General features: G+C 35.8%; 1 protein-coding gene across 2 annotated transcripts in view; it reads right to left on the bottom strand.

Annotated features, from left to right (window-relative positions):
- LOC124615677 (heterogeneous nuclear ribonucleoprotein K) overlaps positions 1-13,626 on the bottom strand; it is a 66,854-nt gene that overhangs the window by 14,645 nt on the left and 38,583 nt on the right. For both annotated transcript variants that reach the window (XM_047143705.1, XM_047143706.1), the window contains exons 3-9: positions 11,939-12,033; positions 9,682-9,738; positions 8,446-8,489; positions 7,039-7,111; positions 4,922-5,038; positions 1,233-1,361; positions 892-1,139 (exon numbers count right to left, since the gene is read on the bottom strand). In XM_047143705.1, coding sequence (XP_046999661.1) covers positions 892-1,139; positions 1,233-1,361; positions 4,922-5,038; positions 7,039-7,111; positions 8,446-8,489; positions 9,682-9,738; positions 11,939-12,031 — 761 coding nt within the window. In that variant the 5' untranslated portion in view covers positions 12,032-12,033. The remainder of the gene's footprint in view (positions 1-891; positions 1,140-1,232; positions 1,362-4,921; positions 5,039-7,038; positions 7,112-8,445; positions 8,490-9,681; positions 9,739-11,938; positions 12,034-13,626) is intronic.

Below are 13,626 nucleotides of genomic sequence, written 5' to 3'. Positions count from 1 at the left end.
CAAGCAAACATTTCAATCAAGAAGTTCCCAATCAGCACTGAAGCAGTCAATTTGTCTTCATGTAACCTGATTAATTCTTATCTCCCTCCTCCCTTTTATATATCTAGTAATGCACATATTTCCCTAAAGCTTACCATCTTCAGGATTTCTAATGTGTGTTACAAAAACCTTCATTTAATTTAACTACTAAAGGTTACATTTACAGACTACAGACTAATCGACACAAGATCGTGGGTTACCGAATGGTAAAACCAACTGCTAGCTTTAACTTCTTCCTTCATAATATTATGTCAGTGTCACTGTCAAGCACTCTAGTTCCATAGATCTGATCGATACATATAAGTGGAAGTCATTACTCTGACTGCCCCCAACTACGAAGATCCAACAGCTGATATATAAGTGTTACAGCAGGCTTAAGTAATTTTGGACATTTTACTGAACTGAACGTGAATGTTTATAAAACACTTTTACAAAACTTATTACTTCTGTGTATTTCTACCACAGTAGCTGATCTGTACTGTGTGCAAATTTCAAAGCAATGAATTCTATCATCTCCCCACCTCACACAGTAGCACCAATCAGCTCCCTCACATCCCAGGCTCATGCAACAGCTGAGCAAGTCTAAAACCGTTATGAATCAATGTGTGAACATTGGATCACCAACAGGTTCTATATGGGTAATATGTGCAACAAAAGTGATGATAAAATCACTATAAACACATACCAGAACCACAGCAGGTGTGTATGACAGTAATTTTTATCATACTTCAGGTAGTATCTTACATGTTTTACAGGAATCCTCCTGAACTGTTAATGCCTGACTGTGCAAATCCCACACCAGAAAAAACATTTTACCACTCAAGAGTGAACTCGAGGAACTAAATAACTTACGATAATCCCATTCCTCCGCGTGGACCAACACGTGGTCCAGGACCCATGCTACCACCACCACCTCCACCACCTAATGGAAATCTTCCACGGCCGCCAATTGGGGGTGGTCCACCAATGCCTCCACGCATACCACCCGGCATGCCACGACCGCCCTTTGTTTCTTGGTCACCAAAACCACCATATTCTTGGGCGTAGTAGTCATCATAATTATGTGGATCGTATGGATTGTTCAACCCTTTTATTGGAGACTGTAATTGATATTCACAATTAATACACATAATCCTTAACTAAATGTATGTACACTATTCACACATTTATATTGGATAATTTACAAAACTTACAGATTTCAATAGTTCCATTATTTCACGAATTGAATCTATGCATGTGCTTGGTCTTCCTGATATCTGGCATACTCTGTCAGTACTTTGAGGGCAGCAGTTTGAGAAAATCTTGATCCTTGCACCAGTTTTCTGAAGAAAAAAAAAAAAACTCAGTTATCAAATAAAACTATACTACAATTTCTTTACAGGAAATAAGTATCAACAAAAAGGAAAATCTGAAACTGATGTGTTTAGAGCCAGAACTTTTTATACTGATTACCTGAATGAACTTCATTAACATATGGTTGGAAATGAAGCCATAATCTTTAACTACTGCACAAGTCATAATACACACTATTTTTAACATCACTAAAAAGTCAAAATGTTCCTGCCCAATTATGATTAGCATTAATTCTTTTGTGGAGGTAGATTTATCCACATCAGGTACATTTATCCACATCAACACTGATCATTAACAGTAGATAATTCACAATTGCTGAGAATGGCTCAAACATTAACATTCATACTAGTGCCAAAGGTAAATTCCCTTTCCCCAATATTTCAAGCTCCATTATTCTTTACTGTTAGATTATCTCCTTTTAGCCCTTCCATTTCAATATTCCCTCTCATCTCTGATCAAACACAGGGACAGTGCAAACTAATGTATCTTCTGACTTCCTCAAGCACCCAGTGGTCTCCATACTAAATGGATATCAAGCTGCCACAGTCTGAGCATGCCAGCCACAGATCTTATTTGATTTCTATAAGTAAACAATATTGGCAGTTAACTGTCATTACAAAAAATTTCAAATTTTATGCTTTCAGATTTTTGGAGGAAGGGGTGATGTTCACAACAACCCATATACTGCTAGTAACCTTACAATTTGCTCAGCAATACAGCTGTTATGTGAAACACCAAGAGTTTCTGTAGAAATTAATAAATTATTACAGAAAACAAGTGGCAATCAAATCAAGCACCAATGGAAGTGCCTGCTGAACAAAGTTGTCATTTGTCAGGTATGACATTAGGAATAAGTAGTGCAAAGGCATCTTTTCAATTGAATTACCTACTTGCATCCTGAAGCGACTTTCTGCTAGCATTTATGTTTCTATTCTTGTCAGACATAGAAGAGCTACAGACTTAACAGGGTGTTGCACGTTTCAAGAAAATAATCAGCACTTCTGGGTAGTAAAAAACACCCTACTCACAGATACATGGAGGCACTTCCAGAAAAGCGTTTACATGTGTCAGTTTCTTGTAAGATGTACATAGAAGATCCATTAAAGGCAAACCTACATTTACAGCATCTTTAATTGTAGAGAGATCTGTTGCTAGTATTGACTGGAACACACTACTTCGAATTCTGAAAGCAGCTGGCATAAGATTTAGAGAAAAAGGTTACTTACAACACTTACAGAAACCAGTCTGCAGCTATAGGACGACGGACATGAAAGGGAAGCCATGGTTTAGCAGGGCACGACAAGTTTTTAGTCTATCCCAGAGGTTGTATCAGTTCACTGAACAAATAGCAAAGGAAACCAAGGTGGAATTTTGGAAGGGAATGATGTTCAGAGAAAAAATAAGAACTTTTTAAGATTTGAAGGTGACATGGGTTCAACAGAACAGGTTTCTGTAAAGGCACAAGGTTAATCTATACACATCATATAAATGGGTGTTTATATTTTCCACATAATCTCCTAAACCACTAGACCAATTTCCAACCACACTTTGTACACATCACTATCTGGAAAGAATGACTATTGGGAGGAGGGGTGGTAAGAACCACCTACCTATCAAAATGGTGGAGGTGAAAAAGCATTGTAGCCCATGATGCACCAATATCCATATTTTAGTCGTCCATTATTTGTGAAATAGCACTAAGTTACACTAACAAATTTTTCACAATTTCAAACTTTGACAAAATCATCTTATTGCCAATCCCCACCCAATAACAAAAGGTTTCAAAGCTGATCACTTACTACTTTTCACTGTTTATGCATAAAGCATGAGATTTTAATTTATTGCTTCACCGTTGGTAACTATTCTGAACACATTCCACAGACAGTAGCCACATACCACTGGATGTACTTGCAAAATTATATCATTGTACAGCACACTGTTCAGCAAAATTCACTATGTACAGCTGAAATGTGTACACATACATGTGACTAATGTATGTGAAATTAATTTGACATGTGTATGCAGGCAAAGTCATGGGTAAAAGGCTCATCCTATACCCCTGGAACAGTTTCAACAAAATGTGGTACACATTAGCAATGAAATGAGATGAGCATTTGGCATCATCGGCCGGGAGGCCTCTTACGGGGCACGTCCGGCCACCTTGGTGCAGGTCTTTACATTCGACACCACATTGTGTGACCTGCAGGTTGATCTAGGAAGAAATACTGCAGTAGTAAGAACAACCAGCCTCTTAATGGGATGAGCATGATAACATCAGGAGGAGAGGGGAGGGGAGAGAGGAGATTAACAGACTGAGGGCAGAAGAGGAGATGGACTAATAGAAACTTGGAATAAATACTCAGCTACTATCACCTAAGATAAACAAGGGTAATGTAATTTAGTCTGAAAATCTGGTGTGATGTGAAGGAAATTGAATCAACAAATTAAACACAAAAAGCTGCAACAAGTTTTCCTTTTGGACAACAAAATTATACATAACTGAAGAGGATATAAAATGCTTTCCTGATGAACTTCAATGACATAAGGGATGGCTTGATAGCAGACAACCTAAAGACATCATGGGATGGTTAATTTTGTAATGGAGTAGGAGTGCATAGAAATTTTGCAGAAACCTAAGCTAAGACTGGTAAACAGGGTCAGCTGTATACCTGATATAATTTTGCAGAGACCTGTAGAAGGACCCTGTACTTGTACAGAAGACCGCAACATTCAAGAATGAAATATATTTTGGAGCTCTAGTTTGTTTTATTTGCAAGAACAGAACCATAAGAGAAATTCATAGTCAGAATTTTTCCGTTTATTTAGTATATTCTAATGTAGGTGTTATCTACTGATCTGATAGTTTTTCAGACAGTTTAAAATGACAGGATTGATAAATAGAAATGAATACTCCTGTATCACATACAGACCAAACAAATATCTGTAACAGCAACATGGCAAGCATGCAAAAGTTTTATGCTTCTAGACTACTTTAGTTGAGCCACGAGATGTATGTCAGACCAGCATCATTATTAGCACAGTAACTGGGCCAATATTTACAGTTTCTGCTGTAGTACTGCCATATGATGAAGTAGCAAATAGCTACTTTCAGCACAATGTTTCCCCATTCCAGTACACTAGACCTATTGTCTTTCAGTTTTGCCCCCTCTCATCCCCATTACATGTGAGGGTCTTTACAGAAGTTTTATGATGCGGCCTTCCTTCCCAACCTTCCCTCTGCTGCTCAGCCCTCCCAGAAAAAGAGAAACAGAACATCAAAAGCTGTAATTAGTATTTTCTATATTAAGCATTTTTATACACAATACTATGAATTTCACTACCTGAAGTGTAAGTTCAGGTAAGTCTTGCCAGCTTATTGACTGTGTTGAAGACACTAAATCCTCAACAAATTTAAACAAACATTTCTAGATAAGCTAATGAAAAACTGCAATAAAACCAGTTACAGAACAATACAAGCAAATGAAGTACTCATGAACCAATGTACACAAGGCAGCTTCAATGTTCTTACCTCCCGGAGTTCCTTTATCTTGAATCCAGACTTGCCAATTATGCAACCTGCTTGGCTCTGATGAACTAACAAGCGCAAGTCAACATCATCATTGCGTGATCCCTGACGGGATGATGCCTATGCAATGGGAAAGGCACAACTGTTATAAGAAGCAAATTACAAAAAATAAATGTATTATCTAAAGGTAGTACAATGTAAATTACCACAGCTCACTGCTCATTTTATTGAGCTAACACCAATAATACACAGAGCACAAGCTCAGGAAGCTTAAGAATGGAGAAAGAAAAAGAAATCACCCAGCATTCACCGTAACTGAGGTAAACTATGACAAACCTAATACTGTTTGGTCAAATAGCATTACCTCACTTGTTTTAAATTAAAGTTATGTTTGTACTGCACCACTATGTTCTGTTTGGATTCCCACTCACATTTTACAGCACACTACAATATTGCAAGATACCATCTGACATGACATTTACATATTAGCCACTTTTACACGAAAGCAGAGAACAGTTCCTTTTTGTGTGCAGTTTGAAAAATTAAGTGAAATTACATGTCTGACAGTAAGAATACTTAAAACACGTTGATAACTCAATGGTGGTGCCTTATTTCCCAAGCATTCATACTGTTTTCAGCAATGTGTATGTAATTCACATAAGTTTACAGCCTTAACTTATTAACAAAAAGTACTAATGACCATGTTTTTCATGATAACAGTAAGGGCACTTGCAAGAATCGTGGCTTTAAATTCAGGTGACAAATCTAATACTACACTAAATCTTGATCCTCCACAAAAAGGTATTGTCTTTACTTCAGAAAATTTGCCAACAACATTGCTATGTCTCTGCACTGTAAACTGTTTTCCTTCCTTGCCTAAACATACTGCTAACAAATGAAAAACTGATACTAATATATAAAGCAGAAATATCGGCAAGGGTCTCTAGAAGTTGTTGACCAATTTACTTATAATTTTTTCACAATACTCTAGTACACATTCAAAGTGACACTGGCTATATATATATTTTTTTAAACACTTAAATTGACTGAGGAAGGAAGAGCTACCCATTTTCAAAATACAGCATTTTCTCACACTACCAGTTTAAACCAAAAACTATATTAATAAAATGTTTATACCTTATGAGTAGAGTACTGCCAATCAATTGCACAAAATTTTGTTGTGCTACCCCTCTTAAGGGGGTAAGTAAATCATCATCATTGAAGCTACTATCCTCACAAATCCTGCAGCTGGAGAGGTCTCTCCATACCCCATATAAAATCAATCCCAATCAATTTAGCCATTCAACTTACATTAATGTTCTGCTTGGATTAAGAAAGAGGGCTTCAGCTCAGGCACTCTAAGTCATTGCAATTTATTTTGAATCTTTTGTTTGGTCAACTGTATGTTGTCATTTCACAAACTGGTAGTTTGGGAAACTAGTTCTTTAGTTTTTACTGTTAAGACACAACATTCAACAAACAAAAATCTGTCACGAAAAATTTTATTTTTATTGTGTAAAAATAGAAAACCTTAAAAATGGAAACCACTGAGTCTTTCACTAATATTCTATATTAGTATCATAATTTCAAGTTCTACACCTATCAAGCAGGGTAAGTTGCAATGAAGAGCCAAAATTTGCCCGGAAATTTCACAGATACCCTATATAATGATGAAAAGCCAATTATAATTGATATATTGGCACGATTTCGTGACCTGGCTGCAAGGGTCCACCAAATTGACTTTGCAAAAGCTAACAACACTTGCTTTGGGCTTCCATTATCAATGTACATATTAGTCGGGGTTGTTATTTTTGCAAAAAATCATTTCTAACAATCCACATACTAGCTAGGCAACATAATTGCAACATAAGGCTCTTTACCAATCAACAGCTATTTTTCTTCAAATAATTCTGAAAGTAATGGATTAATGTTCTTGATACACAAATTCTAAGTGAACAATACCTTTTAAGTTCCAGAACTAAGTTATAGAACAAAATAAAATAGAAAATTACATTTGTACAGAACCAAGTGATAAAATTTTACTTGTTCAAACACTGGTTACACAAAATGTTATTACTATGTTAAAAATATTACTTGACTTCTATCAAAGCGATACTTACATCATCAATATTTGGGATAACTTCATTAACCACATTTAGTACTGTGTCCAAATCTGAGTAAACTGTCAAAATGCTGTAAAAATGGGCAAATTATAAGGAAAAATGTCACAAAGGATAAATAATTACAATGAATTACAAAACCTATAAATCCTGAGCCTGCTAATCAGCAAAAAGTTGTGGCAACTTAATTAACCAACAGGATTCCTAAAACAGAAAACTAAGTAACCATTAATAGACATTATAAAGTCCTTTCACACAATGCAATGTTCATCATAAATGATAATATCTGTTATTTGATAATGTTAGATTTATTCTGTTTCAGTTTGTAATGACAAGCTAACCTCAAACATTTTGTTTTACAAAAATTATGAACTGCAAGTCTCTTCAGAGGTGTGAACTATTTTTATGAAAGGCATACAGAAATTTTATCTTATATCAGACAAGAATTTCCAAGTAATGCACACTAACAAAGTTATAAGCAGTACCAACATAAGGCTTAAGACTAGTGTGTACACTGATGCTGTATTGTGCAACAGGTGTATCAATATATAAACCAAATAAAATTTTTGAATTTATTTTGCCCTGAGGTTTCCAAAACCTATCAAGATTAGGTTAATTGCAATCCCACAAAAAAGCATGTCAACCATTCAAAATGACTTTCTGCAAATTCTATGTCAACAGCTGTTACCCTAATGAAACTTACGACTGTGTTAAAGGACAACTACACAATTCCATAATGGCCTTCCAGACTTAAAAATTAACGTGTCTAATACTACGTGATTATTCAACTTCAAATTGGATTTCAACATTATGCATTTAATAATACAATGTAACAAATTTTGACTATGAAAGAAAACAGCTGTCAGTCACATTAATAGGTAACCCCAATCAGTAATTGCAAAAGTCTTTTAGAGACCAATGTGGACTGACTTCATAATACACACATGAATTGGGCGGTCCCAGCATTGTCCCAAATTACAAATCCTAGTTGAAAAAAATAAAGTACCATATACTGTAATGAAGGAATTATGGTACTGGTGGTACTGTAACAATTCAGAAATTTCAAACATGACAACATTTTTACTACATGGAAAAACACTGAGACCATCAAAATTATGTTAAACATTATTTTACTAGTTTAATTTAAATATGGCCTGTATCCTGATTATTTATAAAATTCAAAGTGAGATATGAATGCAGATATAGAAATTACTTTGCAGTTATATCTCAGAGGGGAGAATCTCTTTGAACTTCCCCTTAAAATACACAAAAATCTTTTAACAGCAGTTAAGTATACAGGTTCACACCCCAAACTGAGCAATAAATATTCAAGACAATGCCTAAAGGACAAGCCACATTAGATTATCTAACAAAACTGAACCTAATATAAATATGTGATGGATTTACCGTTCTGGCCCAGGGCAATCAGGGACTGTAATTGAGGCTTTGTACTGCGTTTTGGAGGAGCCCATTCCCATCATTCGACGGGGACATTATTCCCATTCACAGGCAGGGCGGGCGGGCGGGCATTCAATCCGACGGGGCAGCGTTGAGCAGCAGAGTGGGCAAGGGCGGGGCCATCGTGTACCATTGGTCAGATATGGGACCAATCAAGGGCCAACGATGAACCATTCAGAGGGCGATGGAAGGAGTAAACGAGGGGCAGAACATGTTAAATAAAATTATTGTTAAAGTATGTGTGCATAACAAATAGTGAGTGCATAAAATAAACATGATTTTGGGTACCTATATTACATTGTGTTATTTAATACAATACAATTTGTTTGAAAATTGTGGGTGTAAGTGGGAAGTACTTGTGTTGCTTTTAAGTTAGTGTTTTGGTTGAGGTGTATTTGTTTTGTACCCTCAATCTCTGAAATGAACAATCACACAATATTACTGAAAATCAGTTTAACAACAAATTTGGAAAATACTTTTAAATTTATTGTAACCCAGATCTTAGGTTTCCAACAAAATTTTCATGTTTTTCAGCACACTAATGCAAAACTTCCCGCAATTCATGCTTCTGCTTGCAAAATTTAGGAAAGTAGAAGTAATGACTTTCTATGAAATAATGAAAGTTCTCTCCACAGTGTGCATTCATGAAGTTCTTTACATTTCACTAATGGTAATACCTATGGTAGCCAGCAACTGACATACCATAATAGAGCAACTAGTATACCATAATACTGCAATGCCAGTAACATTTGGGACAAACACAAAACAAAGGCACTTGTGGTCTATCACACTAACGTCACCTTGTATCAGGTAAACTGCGGGAAGTCTATTAGTTTTAAGTTAGTATCACATACTGGCAATGATTATGTCTCTCTCAAAAGCATAACGTCTATTTTAGTTAGTTTTATGCCATGACACAAAGAATCGGGCAACAAATTTCTATGCTCACAAAACTGTTCATACAACAATATCGTACAGCCACAAACATTCTGACACTTAAAAACAGTTACAGTGAAGAACTGATGCTACACCAAGAACGCCATTGAAGTATATTCGTGTCCCCCTCCCCCCAGTATGTACCTTCTTACACTAAAGATGAATAGAAAACATAAAATCTGGGCAACAATAACCAATTTCAATGACATTGTTTTAAGCTTACAATCAAAAGGAATTCAAACTACATACCTCAGTCCTTAGCTTGGTAATATTGTGACCACCTTTTCCAATTATGGATCCCGCAGCCTGTAAAATAATGACTTTTTAATGCAACTATCCTGAGTATTCTAAAAACATAACTCTCATATTGACAACAGTTCGAAAAATTTTACTGGTAGCATGCTGCTTTCCAGTGAGGCAAACTGCCATGAAAGAACCCAATGAACAAGAACACAAAAAATAAAATTAAAATGTATGATGAAATTAGAATTTAACACTTCAATTCACAAATGAAAACTCCAGACGATTAAAATTTGGCCAAACTCAGGTTAACAGCTGAAGTGCTTTAGGCATCAGAGTAAGTCACATCTGCACCGTTCTGAAACACTGCAGTTTTAGTTCATACCTAAAATTACTATCCACCTTTTCATATCCAGCAAGGAGAAAATTTTGTCACTGATTACACAACCTGAGGTTTGAAGATCTCAATCCCCATTTTAATATTAAGTGGCAAAATAAAAGCACGAATGAAAACTTAACTTTCAAATCACAAATGTCATAAGTTTAGAGAACAATAACTCACAAATGAAGAAATTTTTGGAACAATCAGGAATGATTAATATTTTATCTACTGATCCAAATTTGGAAGTATTTTCCTCTCAATCCTATCTACTTACAAAGTTCACTGAAACAGTGAAAATCAGTAACAAAGAAATTAAATTCCCTGTGTGTTCTCTAATTTCTTAACAATGACAAATAATAATCTTTAATTACAGACAGAAGTCCCCTAATCTGATGGAATATTAGCTGCAATAACTATAGTTTGGAAAACCAATTAGTACTTTGGAAATACAGCAGCCTAGAGTACTTGAAAAGCAAAGTTTCTGGACTAATCTCTCTAAAAGAAAGTGTAATCTTTATGTAAACATAGCTTGTAAACACATTTTTCGACATCCATCCTCAACCAAAGCAAAAGCCAGTAAAAATTAAAACCACTTATAATAATATTTACAAATTTTCAAAAAATGGTTCAAATGGCTATGAGCACTACGGGACTTAACATCTATGGTCATCAGTCCCCTAGAACTTAGAACTACTTAAACCTAACTAACCGAAGGACAGCACACAACACCCAGTCATCACGAGGCAGAGAAAATCCCTGACCCCGCTGGGAATCGAACCCGGGAACCCGGGCGTGGGAAGCGAGAACGCTACCGCACAACCACGAGCTGCGGACTACAAATTTTCAATGGGCATTTTTCAAAATCTGCATATTATGTACAATAAAAACAGGATAACTGCTGAGTCATTTTTGGTAGCACTGACAGGAATTCGTGAAAGACATCTGAAATATGCCAACAGCATGGGCCAACATCAGTAACTATTTATCACCACATACATACTGTCTGAAATGCTTCAAACTTCATTGCTTTTCTGTACATTTTTCTCTGCAATACAGGGGCACAGTATCAAAATATAATCATTTGTACACAGCTGCAGCAAATTAGTCTTCACCCATTTTCAATTATCAAAATGCAAGATACAGAACTGGTCACATGAACAACTTAATTTTTTAACATAAAGACAGTATGTGGCTATCTATTCCTAAAGTTTAATAAATGCTCTCCTGTTCACCTGGGGAGAGAAACAACACTGTTGAGCTATCAAGCATTCTTGTTCTGAGATCTTAACACCATTCTCATATCTGAAACTGGTAGTTCATCTAAAATGTTTTATCACATACCACAAATTTAAAATAAAGTATCATCCTAACATTAATGTCTGTGAGATCAGAATCCACTCTTATTTCTCTGTGTAAAGTTTTCATTTTCACACATGTCAAAAAGCACAGCAAATAGCATAACTTATGCAGTCTACAGTTCAATTACTTCACAATACTACTACCCACAACAATGCCCAGAAACCTTCACTACACAAAACTACTGTAGACAGCTGTAGCATGACAACATTGTTGCCTTATGGTAAATATTCAATTCTCCCCTCAGTCTAAACAAACAGGCAACTGACTACCACGGGGTGCAAACTGTAGTTTGTGAAATCTGACTATATTGGGCATGATCACACAAAACACTGGTGACTAGATATCTTCCAAATTTAACAATATACATTAATTCTCACATGCAAAAATTAGATTAAAATTCTATCCAAACTTCAGATTTCAGAACAGAAAATATAATATTGACCATCATTTGAGGAATGGGGGTGGGGCAAGTTCACAAGAATGGTGGCACAGTTAAAGGCACAAAGAAGGGCAATGCTCACTTACCTTGCTGGGGATCAGGAGTCGCACTTCTGTATCGTCCCCACCACGGGACCTCTTTTGTGGGGAACCCATGTCACCGTCTGCTTCGCGCTTCATGCCTGAATAACAAGATTTGCGTAATGTTAAGAGACTAAGTTAATTAGCCCTATCAACTTCCTACAGATCACAGGCAAAAATGTTGATGGTAACAATGTTCCACAATGGGAAACATTTTTTCATGTGTACTATTATCAATGGATACTGAGGTGTAATCTCAATGTCACTTTTTCCTATGAGGAATCTCATTCATTACTATACAAAACATTTTCATGGCAATAATTCACTAGACACCAATACGTTAAAACTGTTTGGTGCTTTCCAACCACTGAAAGTTACGGAAGTATATTACAGGGACAAGAGACAAGATTGCAATTTGTGAAGTCAAGCACTTCACTGAACCTACTTGATAAGCTCTTACAGTGAAAGCATTTGAAATGTGGTTAAGTTGTACAAACATTCTAGGAAATGTTTCTCCCAAAATCATGGAGATCCCAAAAGAAATGTTATGGGTTCAAAACTTGACATTTCACGGATACTTCACATATGACAATAAGGGGTAATACACACTATAAAACAAGTTCTGGAGTCATTTTGCATCTTTAACACACTAGTAATGCTACAAAAAAATTTCTCTCTGAAAGAAAAATTTTACTGCTTCTACAGTTACTTCAGTAACAGAAATTATTGCAGTGATCTGGTACACAAGTATATTACACACTGCCAATTGTAATCCCCCTATTTGTTTTGCCACAAGGTAGTTTGTAACATTTGCTTCATAAAAAACCTTTCAGGTTCATGGAACATTTTTTGATGGTCCCAAGTATTTATGTCTATAGTACGGTAAGCTTTTCTTGAGGTACCATTTAAGTGTTTTTAAGAATTTCACAAAGGCATCACAAGTAATTATCAATGACAATCCTCTGACAGGTATTTCCAACCATTACAAAAACATTTTTTCAATCTGCTAAAAGCATTAGGTCAAGAGACATGGAGTTTCAGATGAAAATTAACATGTCAGAAAAATTATAGGTAATGGTAAAAACTAGTTACGAATAAATACTAATTCAAGCAGTTTCACAAACTTAACACACAGCAGCACATGACAAAGAACAAGTGACTATATCCTAATGCTGCTTTCTGACAAGTACTGCCCAGTTCCCAACAGGCAGTTCATCTTGTACTGAGTCAATGAAGACTTCTTGCAGCTTGCATGGACATTTCCTCTTTAAAGACAAAATTATCTTCTTTACACTGACCTGTTTGAAACTTCCGCCTATCTCACTTATATTTACAACATTTCACTTTTCCCACAATATCTCAGTTAATTCATTATGTTTCAGTTAGTATTATTCTCATTTATCAATCACAATGCATACTACTGCCATCACATGCACAAACTGTTTGGCTTTCCTCCGACCTCTATCTGCTTAAACCACTAGTTTTTTCTGCCTTAAATGCTATTAAGAGTTGTGTTGTGAAGTTTATAGTAACATGAAATATAAATACCGCGATAAAGTTTCCAATCTGCTATCAGCAGCCTTTACCAACACCATTTTTAAGATCCCAGAGTATCCACTTAAGAAAAATGTCGTGAAAGTAGAAAGTATGAAACTTTGCAGCTGTTTCAAGATTTTTCTTCTGTTTGCTTCAAT

Source organism: Schistocerca americana, chromosome 5 (assembly GCF_021461395.2).
Source record: "Schistocerca americana isolate TAMUIC-IGC-003095 chromosome 5, iqSchAmer2.1, whole genome shotgun sequence".
NCBI lineage: Eukaryota > Metazoa > Arthropoda > Insecta > Orthoptera > Acrididae > Schistocerca > Schistocerca americana.
Note: the sequence above shows the minus strand (reverse complement) of the source record. Positions and strands in the feature narration are given on the sequence as shown.